A 24,350-nucleotide genomic window follows, 5' to 3' on the forward strand; every position below is an offset into this window, starting at 1 on the left:
ATCAGGCAGCGACCCGTTATAGCAGATATCAGGAGTGATATCTGACGTCTCGAGAACATTAGCATATCTAGTGTGCGGTTTAAGTTGAAATGGGGCCATATTTGCTTGGTGTCGTTACAACCCTTGCAATTCTCCCATCGAACATTTGCCATCCTAACAGCCTTCTCACGCAGCATGAGCTTGCAGGTAGCTAGGGGCATACCAACAAATTCCAGTTCCCCTGGAATATGTAAGGTAGTCCCTAGCCTTGCCAACTCATCCGCTTCGCAGTTCCCCGGTATGTTCCTATGGCCAGGCACCCATATTAGGTGAATATTGTACTGCTCAGCCATCTCATTGAGAGATTTGCGGCAGTCGATGGCCGTTTTCGAGTTGAGGAACACAGAGTCCAAGGATTTTATTGCAGGTTGACTGTCTGAGTATATATTAATGCCAATATTTGTTGGAACATTACTTCTCAGCCAATTCGCCACCTCTCTTATTGCTAATATTTCAGCCTGAAAAACACTACAGTGATTAGGTAATCTTTTCGCTATTCGAATTTCCAGATCTTTAGAATATACTCCGAACCCCACTTGTCCATTCAATTTGGAGCCATCAGTATAGAAATCTATATATCTTTTATTCCCCGGGGTCTGTGTGCACCACGCCTCACTGTTGGGAATTAGAGTTTCAAACTTTTTGTCGAAAAGTGGTTTTGCCAGGGTATAATCCACTACGTTAGGCACATCTGGCATTATTTTGACGACGGAACTATGACCGTAAATTTTTTCCGACCACAGCGATAGCTCGCGCAACCGCACAGCCGTTGTTGCAGCTGACTGTTTGGCCAAAATGTCTAAAGGCAATAGATGTAGCATGACATTAAGGGAGTCTGTTCCTGTCTTACTAAATGCGCCTGAGATACATAAGCTCGCCATACGCTGAACTTTATCTAAACAAGTCGGTTTCTGAAGTGCCGGCCACCAGACTACAACACCATATAGCATTATAGGTCTAACTACTGCAGTGTATAGCCAATGCACAATTTTTGGTTTTAGTCCCCACTTTTTCCCTATTGCCTTTTTGCACGAGTACAAAGCTACCGTGGCTTTTCTCGCCCTCTCTTCAATATTAAGCCTAAAATTCAGCTTCCTGTCCAAAATAACGCCAAGGTATTTTGCACACTCACCAAAGGGAATTTCAGTACCCCCTAAGGAAATGGGCCTAACCGTGGGAGTTTTACGATCTTTGCAGTACATGACTAGTTCTGTCTTTGCTGGATTTACACCAAGACCATTATCTTTCGCCCATTTCTCAGTCATCCGGAGAGCTCTCTGTATAATATCTCTGATTGTGGATGGGAATTTTCCCCTGACTGCTAGCGCCACATCATCTGCGTATGCCACCACTTTTATCCTTTCTTTTTCTAGGGAAACCAGAAGGTTGTTTATAGCAACATTCCAAAGAAGAGGTGATAGAACTCCTCCTTGGGGAGTGCCTCTGTTCACATACCTTTGTATGTTTGCTTGCCCTAGTGTGGCTGAAATACGTCTCTTTATTAGAAGTTCGTCTAACAGCCTAAGTATACCTGGATCAACATTCAGAGTTGTCAGTCCATTTAATATCGAGCTCGGATGGACATTATTGAACGCCCCTTCGATGTCTAGAAACGCCACGATTGTGTATTCTTTGACAGATAGTGAGCTTTCAATAAAGCTGACTAGTTCATGCAATGCGGTCTCAGTAGACCGGCCCTTCGAGTATGCATGCTGTCGTTTCGAGAGCAAACTTGAATCCACGCTAGTTCTAAGATACATGTCTATCATCCTCTCCAGGGTCTTAAGTAGGAATGAGGATAAGCTGATTGGTCGGAAATCCTTCGCACTCGAGTGAGAGGCTTTTCCTGCTTTCCCTCCACTTTTCTGGAATATATGCTAAGTTTACACATTGTTTATATATCACCGTCAACCAGGGGATAATTCTTTCAGCCACTGCCTGTAACTCCGCCGGAGTAATTCCATCAGGTCCGGGGGATTTGAATGGTCCAAAGCTATTTAAAGCCCATTTTATTCTAGATTCCGACACAATTTTCTCGATAGGAAATGATCGCTGTGCCTCTGTTACACCGCCGGAACATGGTTCAACCGTCTGATTTCCAGGGAAGTGTGTGTCCAAAAGTACCTCCAACGTCTCCTCACTGGACGTTGTCCAATTTAACTCCGATGTTTTAATGAAACCTGGAGCGGTGTTGTGGATGCTAGTACCTTCCGTAGTCTGGAAGCATCTGACGTATTTTCAATACTGCTACAGTAATCATCCCAAGAGTTTTGTTGAGACCTTCTCAGTTCTCGTTTATATTCTCTCAGATTCATCTTGTAAGTGTCCCAATCCTCCGGAGCTCTTGTGGACTTTGCTTTGTTAAAGAGCTTCCTGCAGGATTTCCTCATATAACTTAACTCCGTAGTCCACCATGGCGGCCGATTTTTTCCCCTTGGCTTTCCTCTAGGGCATGCAGCTTTCAGTGAAATGTTGAAGGCCTTAGTAATCCGCTCAACTGCGTGTTCGATATCTTGCACAGTGCTCTTATTTGTCTCCGGCACTTCCGGTATCATCAAATTGAACGATTCCCTATACCTATTCCAATCAGCTTTCCTAACATTTGGCGGAAATATGGTCTTTGAAGTACGAACAGCCAATCTGAAACTGATGTAGCGATGATCTGAGAAGCTATGTTCCCTCAAAACTTGCCACTCAGATATCTTATCATTCAGTTCCGGAGAGGTCAACGTTACGTCCAAAACCTCTTGTCTGTTCCTGGTGACGAAGGTTGGTGCATCTCCCTTATTGAAAACTACCAGGTTAGTACGCAAAATAAACTCTATTAGCGACTCTCCCCTTGCATTAGTATCACTACTTCCCCAAATACTATGATGTGCATTTGCATCGCATCCCATAATGAGTTTTGTCTTTGTTTTTAGTGACTCCTCAACTAAGGTCTTAACGGCACAGGGTGGCATCTCCCTATCATGTCCCATGTAGACCGAAGATACCCAATATTTGCATGTGGATATCTCTAGACTGGCTACGACAGTGTGTGCATTGCTCAATGAAGGAAGCAGAAACAAGTTTAGTTCGTTTTTAGCAATTATACATGCTCGATTTATATCGGTACCGGTATTATGCAAAAGTTTGAAACCCGGAGTGCTTAATTCACAGATCTTGTTCTTATATATGTATGGTTCTTGAATAAGAACTATATCTATGTCTCCTCTCATCAGGAGAACTTTTAAGGCAGCACAAGCGGCCTTACAATGGTGAAGATTTATCTGGAGGAACCGTAGAACCATCCAAATTTTCAACCACCGTCACATCAGCCGCTTCAATTGAGTCATCAAGGGCTTCCTCTTCACAGATCTCGGTGACTCTCGCAACAATCCGCGGTTCAGTTTTGGTGAGGCTTGAGCCTGTAGAAACTTCCCGCATATGATTTTCGCCATAGTCTGCAGGTTTTATGTCTCCTTCGGCTTCGCTAGGAGATTTTTCCACTGCTGACTCTACCGGAGGCTTGTCCGTTTCGGAATCCTTTGGCTGATCGCTTTTGTATATCTTCATATGGATATCATGAAAGCCATAACTTACGCGTCCTTGGGTCTGGGCTAGATGTGGCAGCGACTCTATGTTTAATATAAACACCGCATGTCGTCTTGGTCCATCCACCTCATCCAAACGACCAACCTTCCAATCGGCGGTTGGAAGATCTGGGTTACATTCTTTTAGTCTCTCTAGTATTGACTCAGGATCAGGAGGGTTTGCCGGTATCCATGCATGTGCTCTAGGTTTAGCCGGTATGTCTTTTTTATCGACTAACTCCAAAGCGGCTCCTTCCCAAACTTCACTAATTAGCATCAATGCAGCTTTAAAGCAATCCATAGACCTCTGGTCTGCAAAAGCTATTAACTTATATCGTCCTTGATACCATCCAGCATCTTGCCGTCGAGGACTTGGTCCGGGAAACTTTTTCGCACCTCTGAGTAGACACCAGACATCGCGTTCTCAATTTCCCCCCATTTTTGCCTTGGAATCATACCGTCCAATGCTCCTTTATTAATAATAGCCATCACAAGGCTGTCTTTTGCAACTGAGGCAAACGATCTTTGATCCCGTTTAGAGGATGGCAGCACATCCGGTGATCGTTCCCTTTTTCCAGCTTCAAGAACTCCTTGAGCCCATTTTAAGGAATCGCTTTGCTTAGCCGACAACGTGCTTGGGTCGACTGATCCTAATTTCTTTAGGATAAACAAAGCATTTCTTCGTTCCTTGAATCTCTTTCGAGAGGGATTGCCTCCTTTTGATGTCGTCACCTTAGAAAAGGTTCGACTTGCCAAAGTGTCACCGCCAGTCGACCCGTCTACAGGTCGACTAATTGGGCCTGACTCTTGGTCGATGCCCAAATTTATAACTTCAGTCGTTACCCGTCCACTGGGCCCTGAAGTTAGCAACCAAGTGGATGACTTTGAATTTCGCTGCATGGTGGTTTATTATTTCCACCACACGTGAAATTCGTAATAAGTACTTATTACGATGAAATACTCCGCTATTAAAAAACACGTCCGTTCAGTTCGACGGTTGAAGGTCGGATGTAGGTCGGATGGTATTGCAAATGGGCCATATCGGTCCACTTTTACGTAAGTCCTTATATAAACGGACCCCCAAATTTGGCTTGCGATTGCTCTAAGAGAAGCAAATTTCATCCGATCCGGCTGAAATTTGCTACATGGTGTTAGTATATGGTCTCTAACAACCATGCAAAAATTGGTCCATATCGGTCCACTTTTACGTATAGCCCCCATATAAACGGACCACCAAATTTGGCTTGCGATTGCTCTAAGAGATGCAAATTTCATCCGATCCGGCTGAAATTTGGTACATGATGTTAGTATATGGTATTTAACAACCATGCAGAAATTGGTCCATATCGGTCCATAATTACATATAGCCCCCATATAAACCGATCCCCCGATTTGGCTTTCAGAGCCTCTAAGAAAACCAAATTTCATCCGATCCGGCTGAAATTTGGTACATGGTGTTAGTATATGGTCTCTAATAACCAAAAATTGGTCCACATCGGTCCATAATTATATATAGCCTCCATATAAACCGATCCCCCGATTTGGCTTGCGGAGCCTCTAAGAGAAGCAAACTTCATCCGATCCGACTGAAATTTGGTGCATGGTGTTGGTATATGTTCTCTAATGACCATGCAAAAACTGGTCCATATCGGTCCATAATTATATATAGCCCCCATATAAGCCGATCCCCAGATTTGACCTCCGGAGCCACTTAGAGGAGCAAAATTCATCCGATCCGGTTGAAATTTGGTACGTGGTGTTAGTATATGGTATCCAACAACCATGCAGGAATTGGTCCATATCGGTCCATAATTATATATAGCCCCCATATAAATCGATCCCCAGATTTGGCTTGCGGAGCCTCAGAAGCAAATTTCATCCGATCCGGTTGAAATTTGGTACGTGGTGTCAGCATATGATATCGGTTCATAATCATGGTTGCCACTCGAGCCAAAAATAATCTACCAAAATTTTAGTTTTATAGAAAACATTGTCAAAATGTTATTTCTATAGAAAATTTTGTCAAAATTTTATTTCTATAGAAACTTTTGTCAAAATTTTATTTCTATAGAAAATTTTGTCAAAATTTTATTTTTTTATTTCAGCTTAAAACCATACATTGACTAAACTACAAGAGTAGCTTAACCAACAGAGGAAAAGAATGTTTGTCAAATTTATTTGGGCAAAGCCCTATAGACTGCAAGGTGGTTGGATGGACGCACGTTTCGGAATTACCACATTCCTCATCAGCATCCTCTACTTGCAGCAAAATTATCAACCAATTATCAGAATAAATTCAGGCAGTTTATTAAACCCAACAAAAACCACACTTGAACCCTCCGAAAAAAGGTTTTACATTGATAGCCGGCTTATGCCAAATAAATTCGAAACAAACATATCTCTTTTCCTATGCCACTGTCAAATCATCGATTTGAATTCACATGGCTGGGTTTATTTTGAGCGTGCCTCCTCTTCTTTTTCCATTTGTTTTGTTTTGTTATTGTTGGTTTTGTTCTTTAAGCATTGTTGTTGTTTTTTTTTTATTTCAGCTTAAAACCATACATTGACTAAACTACAAGAGTAGCTTAACCAACAGAGGAAAAGAATGTTTGTCAAATTTATTTGGGCAAAGCCCTATAGACTGCAAGGTGGTTGGATGGACGCACGTTTCGGAATTACCACATTCCTCATCAGCATCCTCTACTTGCAGCAAAATTATCAACCAATTATCAGAATAAATTCAGGCAGTTTATTAAACCCAACAAAAACCACACTTGAACCCTCCGAAAAAAGGTTTTACATTGATAGCCGGCTTATGCCAAATAAATTCGAAACAAACATATCTCTTTTCCTATGCCACTGTCAAATCATCGATTTGAATTCACATGGCTGGGTTTATTTTGAGCGTGCCTCCTCTTCTTTTTCCATTTGTTTTGTTTTGTTATTGTTGGTTTTGTTCTTTAAGCATTGTTGTTGTTTTTTTTATTTCAGCTTAAAACCATACATTGACTAAACTACAAGAGTAGCTTAACCAACAGAGGAAAAGAATGTTTGTCAAATTTATTTGGGCAAAGCCCTATAGACTGCAAGGTGGTTGGATGGACGCACGTTTCGGAATTACCACATTCCTCATCAGCATCCTCTACTTGCAGCAAAATTATCAACCAATTATCGGAATAAATTCAGGCAGTTTATTAAACCCAACAAAAACCACACTTGAACCCTCCGAAAAAAGGTTTTACATTGATAGCCGGCTTATGCCAAATAAATTCGAAACAAACATATCTCTTTTCCTATGCCACTGTCAAATCATCGATTTGAATTCACATGGCTGGGTTTATTTTGAGCGTGCCTCCTCTTCTTTTTCCATTTGTTTTGTTTTGTTATTGTTGGTTTTGTTCTTTAAGCATTGTTGTTGTTTTTTTTTATTTCAGCTGAATTTATTTATTCTGATAATTGGTTGATAATTTTGCTGCAAGTAGAGGATGCTGATGAGGAATGTGGTAATTCCGAAACGTGCGTCCATCCAACCACCTTGCAGTCTATAGGGCTTTGCCCAAATAAATTTGACAAACATTCTTTTCCTCTGTTGGTTAAGCTACTCTTGTAGTTTAGTCAATGTATGGTTTTAAGCTGAAATAAAAAAAAAAAAAAAAAAAAAAAAAAAACAACAACAATGCTTAAAGAACAAAACCAACAATAACAAAACAAAACAAATGGAAAAAGAAGAGGAGGCACGCTCAAAATAAACCCAGCCATGTGAATTCAAATCGATGATTTGACAGTGGCATAGGAAAAGAGATATGTTTGTTTCGAATTTATTTGGCATAAGCCGGCTATCAATGTAAAACCTTTTTTCGGAGGGTTCAAGTGTGGTTTTTGTTGGGTTTAATAAACTGCCTGAATTTATTCTGATAATTGGTTGATAATTTTGCTGCAAGTAGAGGATGCTGATGAGGAATGTGGTAATTCCGAAACGTGCGTCCATCCAACCACCTTGCAGTCTATAGGGCTTTGCCCAAATAAATTTGACAAACATTCTTTTCCTCTGTTGGTTAAGCTACTCTTGTAGTTTAGTCAATGTATGGTTTTAAGCTGAAATAAAAAAAAAAACAACAACAATGCTTAAAGAACAAAACCAACAATAACAAAACAAAACAAATGGAAAAAGAAGAGGAGGCACGCTCAAAATAAACCCAGCCATGTGAATTCAAATCGATGATTTGACAGTGGCATAGGAAAAGAGATATGTTTGTTTCGAATTTATTTGGCATAAGCCGGCTATCAATGTAAAACCTTTTTTCGGAGGGTTCAAGTGTGGTTTTTGTTGGGTTTAATAAACTGCCTGAATTTATTCTGATAATTGGTTGATAATTTTGCTGCAAGTAGAGGATGCTGATGAGGAATGTGGTAATTCCGAAACGTGCGTCCATCCAACCACCTTGCAGTCTATAGGGCTTTGCCCAAATAAATTTGACAAACATTCTTTTCCTCTGTTGGTTAAGCTACTCTTGTAGTTTAGTCAATGTATGGTTTTAAGCTGAAATAAAAAAAAAAACAACAACAATGCTTAAAGAACAAAACCAACAATAACAAAACAAAAAAAATTTTATTTCTATAGAAAATTTTGTTAAATTTTTATTTCTATAGAAAATTTTGCTAAAGTTTTATTTCTATAGAAAATTTTTTCCAAATTTTATATCTATAGATTTTTTTTTTTACAAATTTTACTTCTATAGAAAATGTTGTCAAAATTTTATTTTGTCAAAATTTTATTTCTATAAAAACTTTAAACTTAATTATATAAGTATTTAATCGGCCTTTTTTAGTTTAATATATACCACGTATGGAGTATGTGGTATATATTACGGTGTTAGGAAGTTTTAAGATACCTTGCCATCGGCAAGTGTTACCGAAACCCAAGTAATTCGATTGTGGATGACAGTCTTCAGTAGAAGTTTCTACGCAATCCATGGTGGAGGGTACATGATGGACGGCCTGGCCGAACTTACGGCCGTATATACTTGTTTTGAATAACACATCTCTTTATGGTGTAAACATCCCATACAATTTAAACTTTTGAAAAAGTGGCACACATTATTAGAAAAGTGGCTCAAAATCGGGAAAAGTATCACATTTAGTGGCACCGGCCAAAAAATTGCAAATATGCCACTAAAATGGCACAACGGTAACGCTGGTCGGGGGGACCAATTTTAGAGGCCTGTCAGTAGGGTTCCGCTGCACCTAGTGTCTCAAACTTTGGCTCACTACTTGCCTAATATCTCGGCTCTAACCATACAAAATTTCAAAGAGTGATCTATAATCATTCCCAAATAACTGACATTTTGTTATTTGTGTTATCCCGCCATTTTATGCAATCAGATATTTTTGATCCTTTTTTAGAGGAGGTACGTGAAGGAGTGGTCCGATCAGAACCAAACATCGCATTTGCCTTAGATTCAACCATCAACGAGGCTATGCAAAGTTTCGGTTTCATACGGTGCTTCCTTCATTTTTTGTGTATACGTTGTATGAGATCGAAGGACTGTGAGACAGGCGGACGGACATGACTAGATCGACTCATGGATCGGCTCTGAACATTATTGCCAAAGACACCATATCTCTATCTCGTCTCCTTCTGGGTGTTACAGACGTATGCGCTAACTTATAATAGCCTGTTCCACAGTGTGGCGTAGGGTATAGGGTAGGGAACTACGTGTTAAAATATTATGGGAAAAAATGGTAATTTTCCCAAAATTACCCATAAAAAGTTAAGCTAATTAGTTATTCCATAACTTTCTCATAATTCTCAGGGCTTCATAACTTCCTCATAATGCAATAAGACACTCGCCACAGTCAAATGACATCAGCCACAAATCTCCTTTTTTGTTTAATATGACCATATTATTTACTTTTTGCTTTATTTTTTTAATAATAAACATTTTTATGAAATTCACAAACGATGAAGGTTATCAAAAAGGTTGGCTCGGCACAACAAAAAAAAAAACACAAATAGAGAAATACGATAGCCCACCAAATGTTAGAATAATAATGAAAACAATAAACTAAACCAAATACCAAAAAAAAATTAGAAAAAAACACGGAAACGGAAAGCAATGTACACCGGATGTTCAAACTCGAATGAAGTTAGGATATATTTTTTTTTTTTTTGATGTCTAGGGTATGAAGTAAGGGGTTTGTTTGATAAATTGTTGTCATTTATGTGTGTGTGTCTCGATGTATTTATGCCTAGGAGAGGGTTTTTGACTACTAGAAAAAATGATCAAAAACAAAAAGAGTTCGGAAAAATTGTAAACAAAATCTCTCTTACCCGTTGATGGTCCAGCATAGGCTATTATTAAAGCTGTCAGCAGGAGTGAGCCCAATACCACACCGGCCACTAGAAGGGCACGTTTTTGTGAGCATACAGCAACGCCATTGCGTGTTTGTCGGCCACCACTGGATTCGCCACCTGCAATAATGCCGCAACAAAAAAAGAATTCAATGAATGAGTTGAACAAATGTATGTTTGTCTGTACAATAGTATATTTATATATAATGGTAAAAAAATATGGCGTAGCATCATCCGGAGCAGCAATAATAATACAAAAGGCATAAAGTCAACGTTGGCTGAAAATCTAATTAAATATTTATGATATTTTCTCATGCACCTGTGAAAATGGACCACAGTTTAACATTGAAAATGGTCAGCAATGAAATTCAAATATGGGGATATATTCAAAGTCTATGTGTAATCACTGTGGAATTGTCACAATTTCATGGAATTATTCAATTATATTAAAACGAAACGAAAGGGAGAGAAAGAGTGGTTGGATAGGTTAGGTTAGGTTGAATAGAGTTTTCAGGTTGCCCTGTTTCATGTCAGCTGACATACACCTAATGCGTCGTTCAAACTATAAGTTTTTCCGTGTCCAACTTGTTGCGACATATCCGAAATATTGACCATTTTATAAGTTATGATCGAAGACATAGCAGATACCGCAACTTATTAATGTGATCGATAACGATATTTTTGTTATCGCCGACAATTCGTACCTCTTGGCCACACTATAAGATTCTTTGCAACCACAGACATTCCGTCATTATAAACTTATAGTCTGGACGACGCATAAACCAGTATTCGGCTTTTTGTGAGCTCTAACTTGTTCTTTTCATTGTACTCTTATTTTATTGCAAAAACTGTTTGTCCTAATTTGTGTCCAGTCCCTGTTTCTAAGCTGGACCAGGTCCCGATATGGTAAAATCTCTGCCTAGTAGAGGCAAGGCATTGACATAGGTGGTGTTCACGGTTTCCATGTTCTTCTCCATGCTGCTTCTATTGAGCGCAAATGTACTTTCAATTCAAACAGGTTGGCTGATAAGTCCCCGGTCTGACACATAGATGGCGTCGCTAGTATTAAATGTATATTATTTTTATATAGTGCCAACCTTCAAATGATTCTTGTCAAAATTTGACGTCTGTAAGTCAATTAGTTTGTGAGATAGACCGTCTTTTGTGAAGCAACTTTTGTTATTGTGAAAAAATGGATAAAAAGGAATTTCGTGTTTCGATAAAATACTGTTTGCTGAATGGAAAAAATACGGTGGAAGCAAAAACTTGGCTTGATAATGAGTTTCCGGACTCTGCCCCAGGGAAATCAACAATAATTGATTGGTATGCAAAATTCAAGCGTGGTGAAATGAGCACGGAGGACGGTGAACGCAGTGGACGCCTGAAAGAGGTGGTTACCGACGAAAACATCAAAAAAATCCACAAAATGATTTTGAATGACCGTAAAATAAAGTTGATCGAGTTAGAAGAGGCCTTAAAGATATCAAGGGAACGTTTTGGTCATATCATTCATCAATATTTGGATATGCGGAAGCTCTGCGCAAAATGGGTGCCGCGCGAGCTCACATTTGATCAAACACAACAACGTGTTGATGATTCTGAGCGGTGTTTGCAGCTGTTAATTCGTAATACACCCGAGTTTTTCCGTCGATATGTGACAATGGATGAAACATGGCTCCATCACTACACTCCTGAGTCCAATCGACAGTCGGCTGAGTAGACAGCGACCGGTGAACCGTCTCCGAAGCGTGGAAAGACTCAAAAGTCCGCTGGCAAAGTAATGTCCTCTGTTTTATCAAAAGGATGCTCGCAGGGAAAAAAATTGGCTGCAATGAAGAGGTGATCGCCGAAACTGAGGCCTATTTTGAGACAAAACCGAAGGAGTACTACCAAAATGGTATCAAAAAATTGGAAGGTCGTTATAATCGTTGTATCGCTCTTCAAGGGAACTATGTTGAATAATAAAAACGAATTTTGACAAAAAAAAAATGTGTTTTTCTTTGTTAGACCGAGGACTTATCAGCCAACCTGTTAGGTCATTATTCCCACGTCCCTCCTGGCTGTCCTCCCAATCTCCCTGAGTCCTGCTCACCTCCTACTATTCTCCTTGAGTAGTTCTCCAGTCTTTTTCTTGTCTTGGTGGCCCTATAGTATTTTCGGCACCCTTCCGACTGTAGTGTTCATGGTGTCATCATCTCAAAACTCTCCCAACATGAACCATCCTCTGCTGCTTCTATTCGGCGCAAATGTGCTTTCAATTCCAGGTCATTATTCTCCTACACTCCTTGAATAGTTCTCCAATAGTTCTGCTGCATTTATTCGACGCAAATGTACTCTCAATTCTAGGTCATTATTACCACAGCCCTCCTGACTATCTTCCCATTCTCCTTGAGTCCTGCTCACCTCGTCCTACTATCCTTGAGTAGTTCTCCCGACTTTTTCTTGTCTAGGTCACCCCATACTACTTTCGTCGCCTTTCCGACCGTTGCGTTGGTCCATATCGCTTTATGTGTATTCCAATGCTCATTGATACAACTCGGCTCGGATTGCCTCTATTGGTTTTACGTTATCTAAGTTCCCTATGTGTCCTAGCTCTTATCGCCAGTTCATTTGCCTTTACCTTTCCTCATGCCCATGCACCCATATGATGCGGATCCTGCCGTATTGCTAGTATGTGCAGATCATGTTTTTGCATTCCAAAACAGATCGCGATCAAACCGTAATGTCTGCCATTACCTTCATTACCCCACTGTCATCTGTTATATTCACGTTTTGTGACAATCTCGGCGCCTGGAACCTCCAGTCCCGTCCTCTGACCCATCTTCGATCCATCGGTGTAGCAGTTATTTTTCTCTGGTATCTGTCCTGGGGTCCCATTCTCCCAGAACCATCTTTTTCGCATCAGAATGTCACACTCGGCAACTATGACCACCTCAGGTAAACGAACATGGATCCGTCTCCTTCGATGGTTCGCCATAAGGTTAAGGTTAAGTTAAGTTATGGTTCGCCATGTGTTGTGTGTTCGTCCATTTTCCCAATATCCTCAATCTCAACGCAGTCATGGCGTCTACGCTTTTGGTCGGGATATCTATTGATATTAAATTCAGTATCGCCTCCAAGGCTCTGGTTGACGTGACCTTCATTGCCCCAGCTATGCCGTGACAACATGTCCGTTGGAGCCGTTGCAAAATTTCTATATGGTCTGCCAGACTACGACACGTATGTCAGGATTGAAATTGTTACGCTATAATCTTCACTTTTGGATTCAGGCCCCTTTTAGAGCCGCCGCTCTTCTTCGTAGTGCCCAACATCTGTAGGCTTTCTCAATCCTTTCATTGATGTAACTCTTTCAATTCTTTTTCCTGTCTAAGGTTACTCCTAAGTACTTTATTTGCTCAGACACTGGTTTCGTCTTGCCCAAAACACTACGTTTGATATATGGGAATTTTTAGAACTTTTAGTCAGTAGGCATAATTCTCTCTTCTGCGTGTTAACATTCAGGCCACTGGGTATTGCCCAGTCATATTCCACCCTCAGGACATTTTCTGCCATCCTGCAGAAAGCTCCTTCAATCTAGACACATCTAGCGTGTACGTCTTAATAGAGAAAGACCTCTCGACAGTATGTACCACCTTAAGCAAGGTCGTCTGCACCGACATTCTTTAAATATGCGTGCTATGCTGCTTATGACGTAACATTTCTCCCGAAATTCACCCTTTTACCATAGTGTCAACCACGCGTTCCATTGTCTTCCGAAGGAATGGTGTTAGACTTTTTGATCTTTATGCCTTTGGATATACATAACTCGCTTTTACCGGGTTTGAGTACGAAGACTACCTTTGCCGTTTGCAAGGGTTTTGGAATTTATGTGAATCTAAGACAAGCCGTATATATTTCGGCTAAGTGGAGCGCTATATTGTCAACCTCCTCGTGAAGGAGTGCCGGAAATATCCTCTAGGGTTTTTCGTGGGTAGATTTAAAAGCCCTTGAAGCATCCTTTCACCATTAGGGCATCTTCTCAGTATTCGCTGGCTTCTTCGCCTCCCTGCATTATGGGTTTTAGAGAATAATTTCTTTATCCATTTTATGATGTTCCCTCTTGCAAAATCTTCGGACCTCCTTCCCAATGTTACGAATTTCCCGTGTAATCGTGGGTAGACCCACGAAAACTCCTGGATTACACGGAGAGGACAAATCTCCTCCAAAGCCCTTGTATATATTTCGGCTAAGTGGAGCGCTATATTGTCAACCTCCTCATGAAGGAGTGCCGGAAATATCCTCTAGGGTTTTTCGTGGGTAGATTTCATATCGGGGAGAGGACAAATCTCCTCCAAAGCCCTTGGAGCATCCTTTCACCATTAGGGCATCTTCTCAGTATTCGCTGGCTTCTTCGCCTCCTTGCATTATGGGTTTTAGAGAATAAATTCTTTATCCATTTTATGATGTTCCCTATTGCAAAATCTTCGGACCTCCTTCCCAATGTTACGAATTTCCCGTGTATTCGTGGGTAGACCCACGAAAACTCCTGGATTACACGGTGATGACAAATCTCCTCCAAAGCCCTTGGATCATCCTTTCTCCATTAGGTCATCCTCTTGGGATTCGATGCCTTCTTCGCTTCCCTGTATTATGTATATGTATGTATAGAGTAATTCCTCTGATACGAATCTCCCCTCTCATTTAGGGTTTATCGCGGGTAGATTGCCTTTCGCGGGGTGGACAACTCTCCTCGTAGGCCCTTGGATCTCTCCTTCTCCATTAGTGTATCTTCTCGGGATTCGACGCCTTCTTCGCTTCCCTGTATTATGGGTTTTTGAGAGTAATTCCTTCATTCTTAAAATCTCGATAACGATGTCTTTCTAGCCGCATAATAACTTCCGTTTCGCTGTCCTTGTAATTTGATTGTATTCTCTGAGCCTTCTGTGATATGCATCCCAATATACCTCATTCTTTTTACGACGTGCCCTATTGTAAAGTCTTTGGAATTCTTTACCTTCGAAATTATTTACCAATCTCCCCTGTCTTAGCCTATCTCCCCTGTCATCATGAGCAGATTTCCGTTCGCGGAGTGGACAACTCTCCTCGAAGGCCTTTGGATCATCCTTTTTCCAATAGGGAATTTGATTAGGATTCGAAGCTTTCATCGCCTCCCTATATTTGCCTCGACCCGATTCCTCTCTTTGCGGCATGCTCTTAGTTCCCTCTTTGGATAATACTTTGGGCGACCAATCATATCCCTGTGTTTTCCTCGATCCCAATTCCGGACCTTTCGGCCTGTCCTCAGTTTCTTTTTTGGACAATTCTTTGGGCAGCTAATCGCATCCCTTGCTTTTCCCTTAGCTCCGTTTCCTGGCTTTCCGACATAGCTTCGGGTATATCCTTGGACGGTTCCTCGCCTCCTTGACCCTGGTGCCTATCCCCAGTCCTGTGGCTTATCCTCGGTCCTGTCATCAGTCCTGTCATCAGTCCTATCCTCAGTTTCTTTTTTGGACAATTCTTTGGGCAGCTGATCGCATCCCTTGCTTTTCCCTTAGCTCCGATTCCTGGCTTTCCGACATAGCCTCGGGTATATTCTTGGACGGTTCCTCGCCTCCTTAACCCTGGTGCCTATCCCCAGTCTTGCGGCTTATGCTCGGTACCTCGGACTCCTTGGTAGGCTTCTCGCCAACCTTTTTTTTCCGATATGGAAAAAGACAGCTCTAGTCACAGAGAAGGCCATGTATTTGAAGACCTGGAAGACCTGGTTCGAGCCCAATACAAAAAGGGTTCCCCAACACAATGAAATTTTCTTTATTTCCAGGATGTCTCAAAAATCTTATGAACTAAACGTGGGTATAAATTTCAATGAACTTATAAATAAGTTCAATGTTAACTAAGACAGAAGAAAATTTTTGGTACATTTATCAAAAATAGAATTACGGCGTGGTTAATATGGCAATGATTTGAAGCCAATGATTTTTTCTTTACTTTTAGTTCATTTTTGCTTTTATGAGAAGGAAGAAATTTGTAAATGTTAGTTAATAATTCAAAAAATCCCGTTATTTTAACTATGCATTATGGCTATAAAAAATGGAATTCATTCTTTCCATAAAACAGTTCAATTTTTATTCTGGTTTTTCTGTGTATAAATGGAAATTACATTTCACAGTTTATATTCATAATTTAATTTTGTAATATGTTTATTTGTTCTACAATATATTTTACCTGATAGAAAAGCACAATCATCCAAATCTGGATCATTTGTCATTTCGATACGTTCACGTCGCCAAACTTTCGAACCCCTTTGACCACCGCCAACGATCGAAATCTTAACGGGGCCACTACCGCTTTGTCTTCCTGCCAATACGTTCGATTAAACCTTTTGCTTAAACGCGACAATTTTGCAATACTGGAGGCTGTGTGGTCGTACAAAACACTTTTTCAATATTTATATATTTTTTGTATATATGTTTCTATTTAAATTTATTTATTTTGTTTTTTTTTTTAATTTCCTATTTCATAAAAAGAAATTGATTATGTTTCACTTGCATAATTATTTTATTTTGAAAACAAAAACGTTGTTGATTTCACTTTATTTAAATGCAAATTTTCTTTAGATATTGTAAATAAAAGAAATTGGGATTTTTTATATTTTTATACTTAATATACACTCAAAAACTGTAGAACCACCAGTAAAGGAAATGTAGGTTGATTTTAGAGAATTTAAACTGTATTAAAGCGGTGATATTATAAAAAACAAGTAAATATTTGTCGATAAATTAAAAAATTTGATTATATTATATATTAAGGCAGCCATTTTTACGGTTATTTTTCTTTAATAATTAATTTTAAAGAAAGTAAAATTTTAAATTCCCCACAAAGTTGTAAAGGAAATTGCCAAAAAATGTATAAGTTTATTCCGTTTTTACAGATTTATTTTCAATTTCATCAGCTAAACTCTAACTTATGCACACACTTAAAGAAAATTTTATAGTTTGAAGGAAAAATAACTGGAAAATTGTAGGAATTGCAAATATGACTTTAGCGCCATACGAAGTTCAAGATGGACGCATTTGAGTTAAAATTTTAAAAATGTAAGTAGCTCTGAACCATTTTGGGAGAAATATTTATATTTCATTTCTATATAACTTGTTCCTCTTTTCTATTTCATTTGATTAACGTACACAAACAACCCAGTAAAACAATTTGGAAGTTCTTCTAAAAGCACACCTTTAAAAACACTTCCAAAAATGTCCTCCCAGAGATGTTTTTTATTTTAAGTACACAGGAAGTTCTTTTAATTCAATTTTTTATAACTCGCTTTTTTATACCCTCCACCATAGGATGGGGGTATATTAACTTTGTCATTCCGTTTGTAACACATCGAAATATTGCTCTAAGACCCCATAAAGTATATATATTCTGTGTCGTGGTGAAATTCTGAGTCGATCTGTCTGTTGAAATCACGCTAACTTCCGAACGAAACAAGCTATCGACTTGAAACTTGGCACAAGTAGTTGTTATTGATGTAGGTCGGATGGTATTGCAAATGGGCCATATCGGTCCACTTTTACGTATAGCCCCCATATAAACGGACCCCCAAATTTGGCTTGCGGGGATAGTATATGGTCTCTAACAACCATGCAAAAATTGGTCAACATCGGTCCATAATTATATATAGCCCCCATATAAACCGATCCCCCGATTTGTCTTGCGGAGCCTCTAAGAGAAGCAAATTTCATCCGATCCGGCTGAAATTTGGTACATTATGTAAGTATATGGTCTCTAATGACCATGCAAAAATTGGTCAACATCGGTCTATAATTATATATAGCCCCCATATAAACCGATCACCAGATTTGACTTCCGGAGCCTCTTGGAAGACCAAAATTCATCTGAATTAGTTGAAATTTGGTACGTGGTGTTAATATATGGCCTCAAACACCCTTGCAAAAATTGGTCGAAATCGGTCCATAATTATATATAGCCCCATATAAACCGATCCCCAGATTTGACCTCCGGAGCCCCTTGGAAGAGCAAAATTCATCCGATTCGGCTGAAATTTGGTACGTGATGTTAGTATATGGTATCCAACAACCATGCAGGAATTGGTTCATATCAGTCCATAATTATATATAGCCCCCATATAAACCGATCCCCAGATTTGACCTCCGGTGCCTTTTGGAGAAGCAGATTTTACCTCCGGTGCCTTTTGGAGAACAATTGTCCCACTATGACCCATACACCATATGAAAAAGCATGAAGAGATCTATCGATATTGGATAGAATTTATGTTGAAGTTTTTATATTCACACTTTGTACAATTTAAATAATTTCTACTTGTCATCTATCTATCGTAGTAGTCTATGAATTTGACTTTTATATTATGTCATTTAGAAAATAAAATTCTGTATTCTTTTTTCTGTTTCTAATCGTTCAACAATAAATATTGCTTCAAATAGTTTTTTGTAAATTCGTTGAGCTTTTTAATTTTTAACAGGTTATGGGCCCAGAATCATAACCATTGCTAAAGAAGTATAGAAATTGTCATAATTAGTTCAAGATGGCTAGTTTGAATGGCAGAATACCATTATTTAATGGCACCAATTATGGAACTTGGAAAACTCAAATGGAAGCTGTTTTACAAAAAGCAAGATTGTTGAAATTTGTGAATAGTGAAGAAAAACGACCAATAGTTCCAGATTTGCCAGAAGGAGCAACTGCAGCACAACAAGATGATCGTGATAGACGATTGGAGCAACAAAGAATTTTTGATGAACTGGCATTGGATGCTCGATCAGAGATTATCATATCCTTGGAGTCAAACATAGTAAGAATGGTCAAGAATTTCAAAACAGCCAGAGAAATTTGGAAATATTTTCAAGAAACATATGACCGTAAGTCAACCAGACGCAAAGCTGAATATTTCCGTAAGTTACTCAGTCTGAAAATGTCGTCTTTTCAAAATGTGTCCGAATATCTGATTGAATTTGATATTTGTGTATCTTCTTTATCGGAAATGGATGTTAATCTCGATGAAAGTCTATTGGTAGTTATTTTGCTTGATGGTTTATCAGACACATTTAAAGAAATCCGAGCCGCATTTGATACTGCCAATGAGTTTCCATCGCTGAATTTGTTACGGTCAAGATTGTTGGAAGCTGGTGTTGAAAAGGATAACGATGAAGCCGAAAATGCGTTAAAAGCAAAAAGATGGAACAGAAAACATGAAAAATATCAGTCGAATTATTCAGGTATGTCAGATAAGAACTTTCAGTATAATTGTCATAGATGTGGCAAGAAGGGACACAAAGCTAAGGACTGTAGAGTCAAACTTGAACGAAACCAAACAGCAAAAATTCATGGTGAAAAGGCCCAGGGTTGTAAAGATCATAAGGTAAATACTACAAAGGACAAGTCGTATTCTGAATGGTGCTTTGATAGCGGAGCTACCTCCCATATGTGTGTTGATGAAAAGCTCTTTACTGACATGAACAAAGATTATGATGCCAAAGTGACCCTTGCTGATGATACTGTCGTGAAAGCCGAAGGTATTGGAACAGTTGTTCTCAATTTACTAGTTGGCGGAAAGAAAAAGAATATTCGATTGAACAATACATTATTTGTCCCACTTCTTGGAGGAAATCTGATTTCTATGTCTAAAATTACGGATTTGGGCTACGAAGTTATAATGAAAGGAAATTCTGCGAAAATTTTGAAAGGAAAAGCCACTTTTATGGAAACTGTAAAAGAAAACGGTTTATATTTGCTGAAATCTCATGTCAGTGCAGATTGTAAGAGAGTTTCATCTACCACAACGAAATTTGGTTTATGGCATACTCGGTTTGGCCACTTGAATTTTGGTGACCTAAAACAATTGCAATCGAAGAAGATGGTTTATGGTTTGCCAGATATCAAGAATCAAGACGATAACTGCAGTGTGTGTATAAGGTCCAAACAGACACGTGAACCATTTCCAAAGAAAAATGAAAAGTCTGCTAAAGAACTTTTGGCTTTGATACACACAGATCTTTGTGGACCCATGCAAGTCGAATCTCTAGGAGGAAGATTATATTTTGCTACTTTCATCGATGATTTTTCAAGAAAAGTTTTCGTTTATTGCTTGGAAAATAAAAGTGAATATTTGAAGACGTTTCAAAATTTTAAGAAAGCCGTGGAACTCCAAACTGGAAAGAAGATTAAATGTTTAAGGAGTGACAATGCACCTGAACTTATTAGTAAAGAATTTTCATCTTTTCTCCACAAATGTGGAATCAAACGGCAATTGACTGTTGAATACACCCCTCAGCAAAACGGCGTTGCTGAGAGGATGAACAGAACTCTTGTCGAAATGGTAAGATGTTTTATGATGGAAGCAACCTTACCAGAATCTTTATGGGGAGAACTTGTACACACTGCGGCATATATAAGAAACCGGTGTCCAACTAAACTGAACCTTGATAAAACAGCCGAAGAACTGTGGACTGGAAAAATGCCTACTGTCAGTCATTTTCGTAAAATTGGATGTATAGCATATGGTTTGAACAAGAAAAAGCCGAAATCGAAATTTATGCCACGAAGCGATGAATATATTATGGTCGGTTATGACGAAGAATCTAAAGCGTATCGTCTGTGGAAACCAGGAACCATTCTCATACAGAAAAATCGAAATGTAAAATTCTTGGAGAATGCATTTTATCAATCTGATGGAAATAATCAAGAATGGCGGAGATTTTATGAATTTCAAGAAAATAAAGAAGAAGAAGAAAATCATAACTCACAACTGGAAAATGAGCAAATACAAGAAGACAATCAAATAACAGATCAAGGTGATGAAGAGCCAGATATATTTGTTGACAGCATAGATGACCCAGAATTACTTGTAGAAGAAGGAGGCGGGGCATCTGAAGTTGAAGTGAATATTCCCATGGTAAGTTCTATAAAACAAAGTTTAAGATCATGGGCTAAAGGTAAGAATTCTGCTTGCGCGGCCGTGAATATCGGACATTGTGATCCTAAAACGTATAAAGAGGCAATGGAGTCAAATAGCTCTAATGACTGGTATAATGCCATGTTGCAAGAATTTGAATCTCTTATAGAAAATGATGTTTGGGACCTAGTTGATTTGCCCACTGGAAAAAGGCCAATTGATTGCAGATGGGTTTTTAAGACAAAATGTTTTCCAGATGGTCGTGTCGACAAAAGAAAAGCCAGGCTGGTGGCGAAAGGCTATGCCCAAAAATACGGCATTGACTATATGGATACCTTTGCACCAGTTGTTCGCCAAAGTACTATTCGATTAGTGTATGCTCTTAGTGCTGAGAAAAATTTGAAACTTCGACAGCTGGATATATCGTCGGCATTCCTTAATGGTAACTTGGAGGAAGAAATTTACATGAGTCAACCTGAAGGGTTTGTCCAAGATCGGAATAAGGTATGCAAACTCAAAAAAGGTATATATGGTTTAAAACAAGCAGCTCGACAATGGTTTAAGCGAATAGATAGCGTTTTTAAACAATTTGGATTGAAGCAATCGAATTACGACCAATGTGTTTATTATAAAAATGTTAATGGTTCCACAACTATTGTCACTTTATATGTTGATGATATCCTTATAGCGTCAGATAATAACAACGAAGTTGACCGTCTTATAGTTACTCTCAAAAATAATTTTAGAGTAAAAGACTTAGGACAACCAAAGCATTGTATTGGTTTGGAAGTCAATATTTCTGATAACTCAATATCGATATCACAACCTGGTTATATATCTAATTTAATTCAAAAGTACGGTCAAGAAAATTCAAAGCTTGTCAAAATTCCAATGCAACCACAAATTTGTCTTGAGAAAGAACCAAAAATTCCAGAAGAAGCTGATAAAGTAAATACCACCAAATATCAAGAGCTCATCGGATCTCTATTGCATCTCTCGGTATTTAGTAGACCAGATATAGCATGTAGTGTCAATATGCTATCTCAATTCAATTCCGACCCCCGTAAGCAACATTGGAATGCAGCACTGAATGTATTAAAATATTTGAATTCAACGCAAACTTTTACTCTGACTTATAAAAAATCTGGTTTGCCCATCATCGGATACGTCGACGCTAGTTGGGCGAATGATTCTAATGATAGAAAGTCGCAAACTGGATTTTGTTTTACACTCGCAGGAGCCGTAATATCTTGGGAATCAAGAAAACAGCGTGTAGTTGCTACTTCGAGTGCCGAATCTGAATATATAGCACTGTCTGAGGCAGCTAAAGAGGCCTACTACTTGCGATATTTAACATCCGAATTGGGATTTGTTGATACCAATCCGACAAAAATTTATAGCGATTCACAAAGTGCTCAAGCGATGGCCCAATATGGCGGACATCATTCTCGAACCAAACATATTGATTATAGGTATCATTTTATTCGTCAATCAATTGAAGATAAAGTTGTCGATATTCAATATATGGCTACGAGTGAAATGCCTGCTGACGTTTTAACAAAACCACTACCTCGAATCAAACATAAACAATTTATATCATCAATGGGTGTTCAAGAAATTATTTAATTTGAGGAGGCGTGTTGAAGTTTTTATATTCACACTTTGTACAATTTAAATAATTTCTACTTGTCATCTATCTATCGTAGTAGTCTATGAATTTGACTTTTATATTATGTCATTTAGAAAATAAAATTCTGTATTCTTTTTTCTGTTTCTAATCGTTCAACAATAAATATTGCTTCAAATAGTTTTTTGTAAATTCGTTGAGCTTTTTAATTTTTAACAATTTAATTAATTGGATAGAATTTAGATCCGCCGGTCCAGAATTTTCTAAAGAATTTTATTTTTCTCCAAAACACCACGTAAATAAAGTAAATTGGTCAGGAAGACCATTTAATATTGTTTCTGCTGATCAAAAAATTAATTTATTATTGGTTAGGGCAGAAAATATAACTCGCTTTTTTCATATTTTTACTGGGTAATTTTTTTGTTTCAAATAGGTCAAAAATAGAGTAAGAATTAATAAAATGGTACAAATTTTTAAAATTTTGTTGAGATATTTCTTCATTCTGGAAAAATTGCGAATTTTTTGAAATATTTGAAGTCAAACGTTTCAGACAAATGTTAGAATGCATTAAAAATCAAGTTATTTATTTGGCAAAATATCACAACATTTTTTAATTCACATTTAAAACACTGAATTCGAATCACACCTTAAGAAGTGATGCAAATTCAGCTCAACTGCTGTTGAAGTGGGGGACATCCGTCCTATGACAATCCCATGTAAAATTCATCGCTTCTGCGTCAATTTTGCACTACTTCATAATCAAAAAAAAAATCACTACATTTTTGGAGAAGCTTTCTTTGCTGGAAAATAGGAAAGTCAAGGAAATTCTCGCATACTGTAGAGAAAAACTAAATATATATATAAAAGGCTATATATAAAGGCTTGTCCCAAATACATACATTTAAATATCACTCGATGTGGACAGAATTTGATAGACTTTTACAAAATCTTGAAGTTGGCTAATGCACTAGGGTGGAACACAATTTTAGTAAAAAAAAATATGGGGAACATTTAAATCTCAAGCAATTTTAAGGAAACTTCGCAAAAATTTATTTATGATTTATCGCTCGATATATATGTATTAGAAGTTTAGGAAAATTAGAACCATTTTTACAACTTTTCGACTAAGCAGTGGCGATTTAACAAGGAAAATGTTGGCATTTTGACCATTTTTGTCGAAATCAGAAAAATATATATATGGGAGCTATATCTAAATCTGAACCGATGTCAACCAAATTTGGCACGCTTAGCTACAATGCTAATTCTACTCCCTGTGCAAAATTTCAACTAAATCGGAGTTAAAATTGGCCTCTGTGGTCATATGAGTGTAAATCGGGCGAAAGCTATATATGGGAGATATATCCAAATCTGAACCGATTTCAACCAAATTTGGCACGCATAGCTACAATGCTAATTCTACTCCCAATGCAAGATTTCAACTAAATCGGAGCAAAAACTTGGCTTCTGTGGGCAAATGAGTGTAAATCGGGCGAAAGCTATATATGGGAGCTATATCTAAATCCGAACCGATTTGGCTGATATTTTACAAGTTTTTCGAGACTCATAAAATATTCGGATGTACGGAATTTGAGGAAGATCGGTTGATATACACGCCAATTATGACCAGATCGGTGAAAAATATATATGACAGCTATATCTAAATCTGAACCGATTTTTTCCAAAATCAATAGGGATCGTCTTTGAGCCGAAGCAGGACCCTATACCAAATTTTAGGACAATCGGACTAACACTGCGAACTGTACTTTGCACACAAAAATACATCAACAGATAGACAGACAGACGGACATTGCTAAATCGACTCAGAATTTAATTCTAAGCCGATCCGTATAC

The 24,350-nt window shown here is 38.4% G+C and overlaps 1 protein-coding gene across 1 annotated transcript in view; it reads right to left on the bottom strand.

Annotated features, from left to right (window-relative positions):
- Positions 1-16,418, bottom strand: part of LOC142242422 (endoplasmic reticulum aminopeptidase 2) — a 108,602-nt gene extending 92,184 nt beyond the window's left edge. The window contains exons 1-2 of the mRNA XM_075314001.1: positions 16,168-16,418; positions 9,943-10,083 (exon numbers count right to left, since the gene is read on the bottom strand). Coding sequence (XP_075170116.1) covers positions 9,943-10,083; positions 16,168-16,210 — 184 coding nt within the window. The 5' untranslated portion in view covers positions 16,211-16,418. The remainder of the gene's footprint in view (positions 1-9,942; positions 10,084-16,167) is intronic.
- Between the last annotated feature and the right edge of the window lie 7,932 nt (positions 16,419-24,350).

Source organism: Haematobia irritans, chromosome 1, assembly GCF_050003625.1.
Source record: "Haematobia irritans isolate KBUSLIRL chromosome 1, ASM5000362v1, whole genome shotgun sequence".
In the NCBI taxonomy this organism is placed as follows: domain Eukaryota; kingdom Metazoa; phylum Arthropoda; class Insecta; order Diptera; family Muscidae; genus Haematobia; species Haematobia irritans.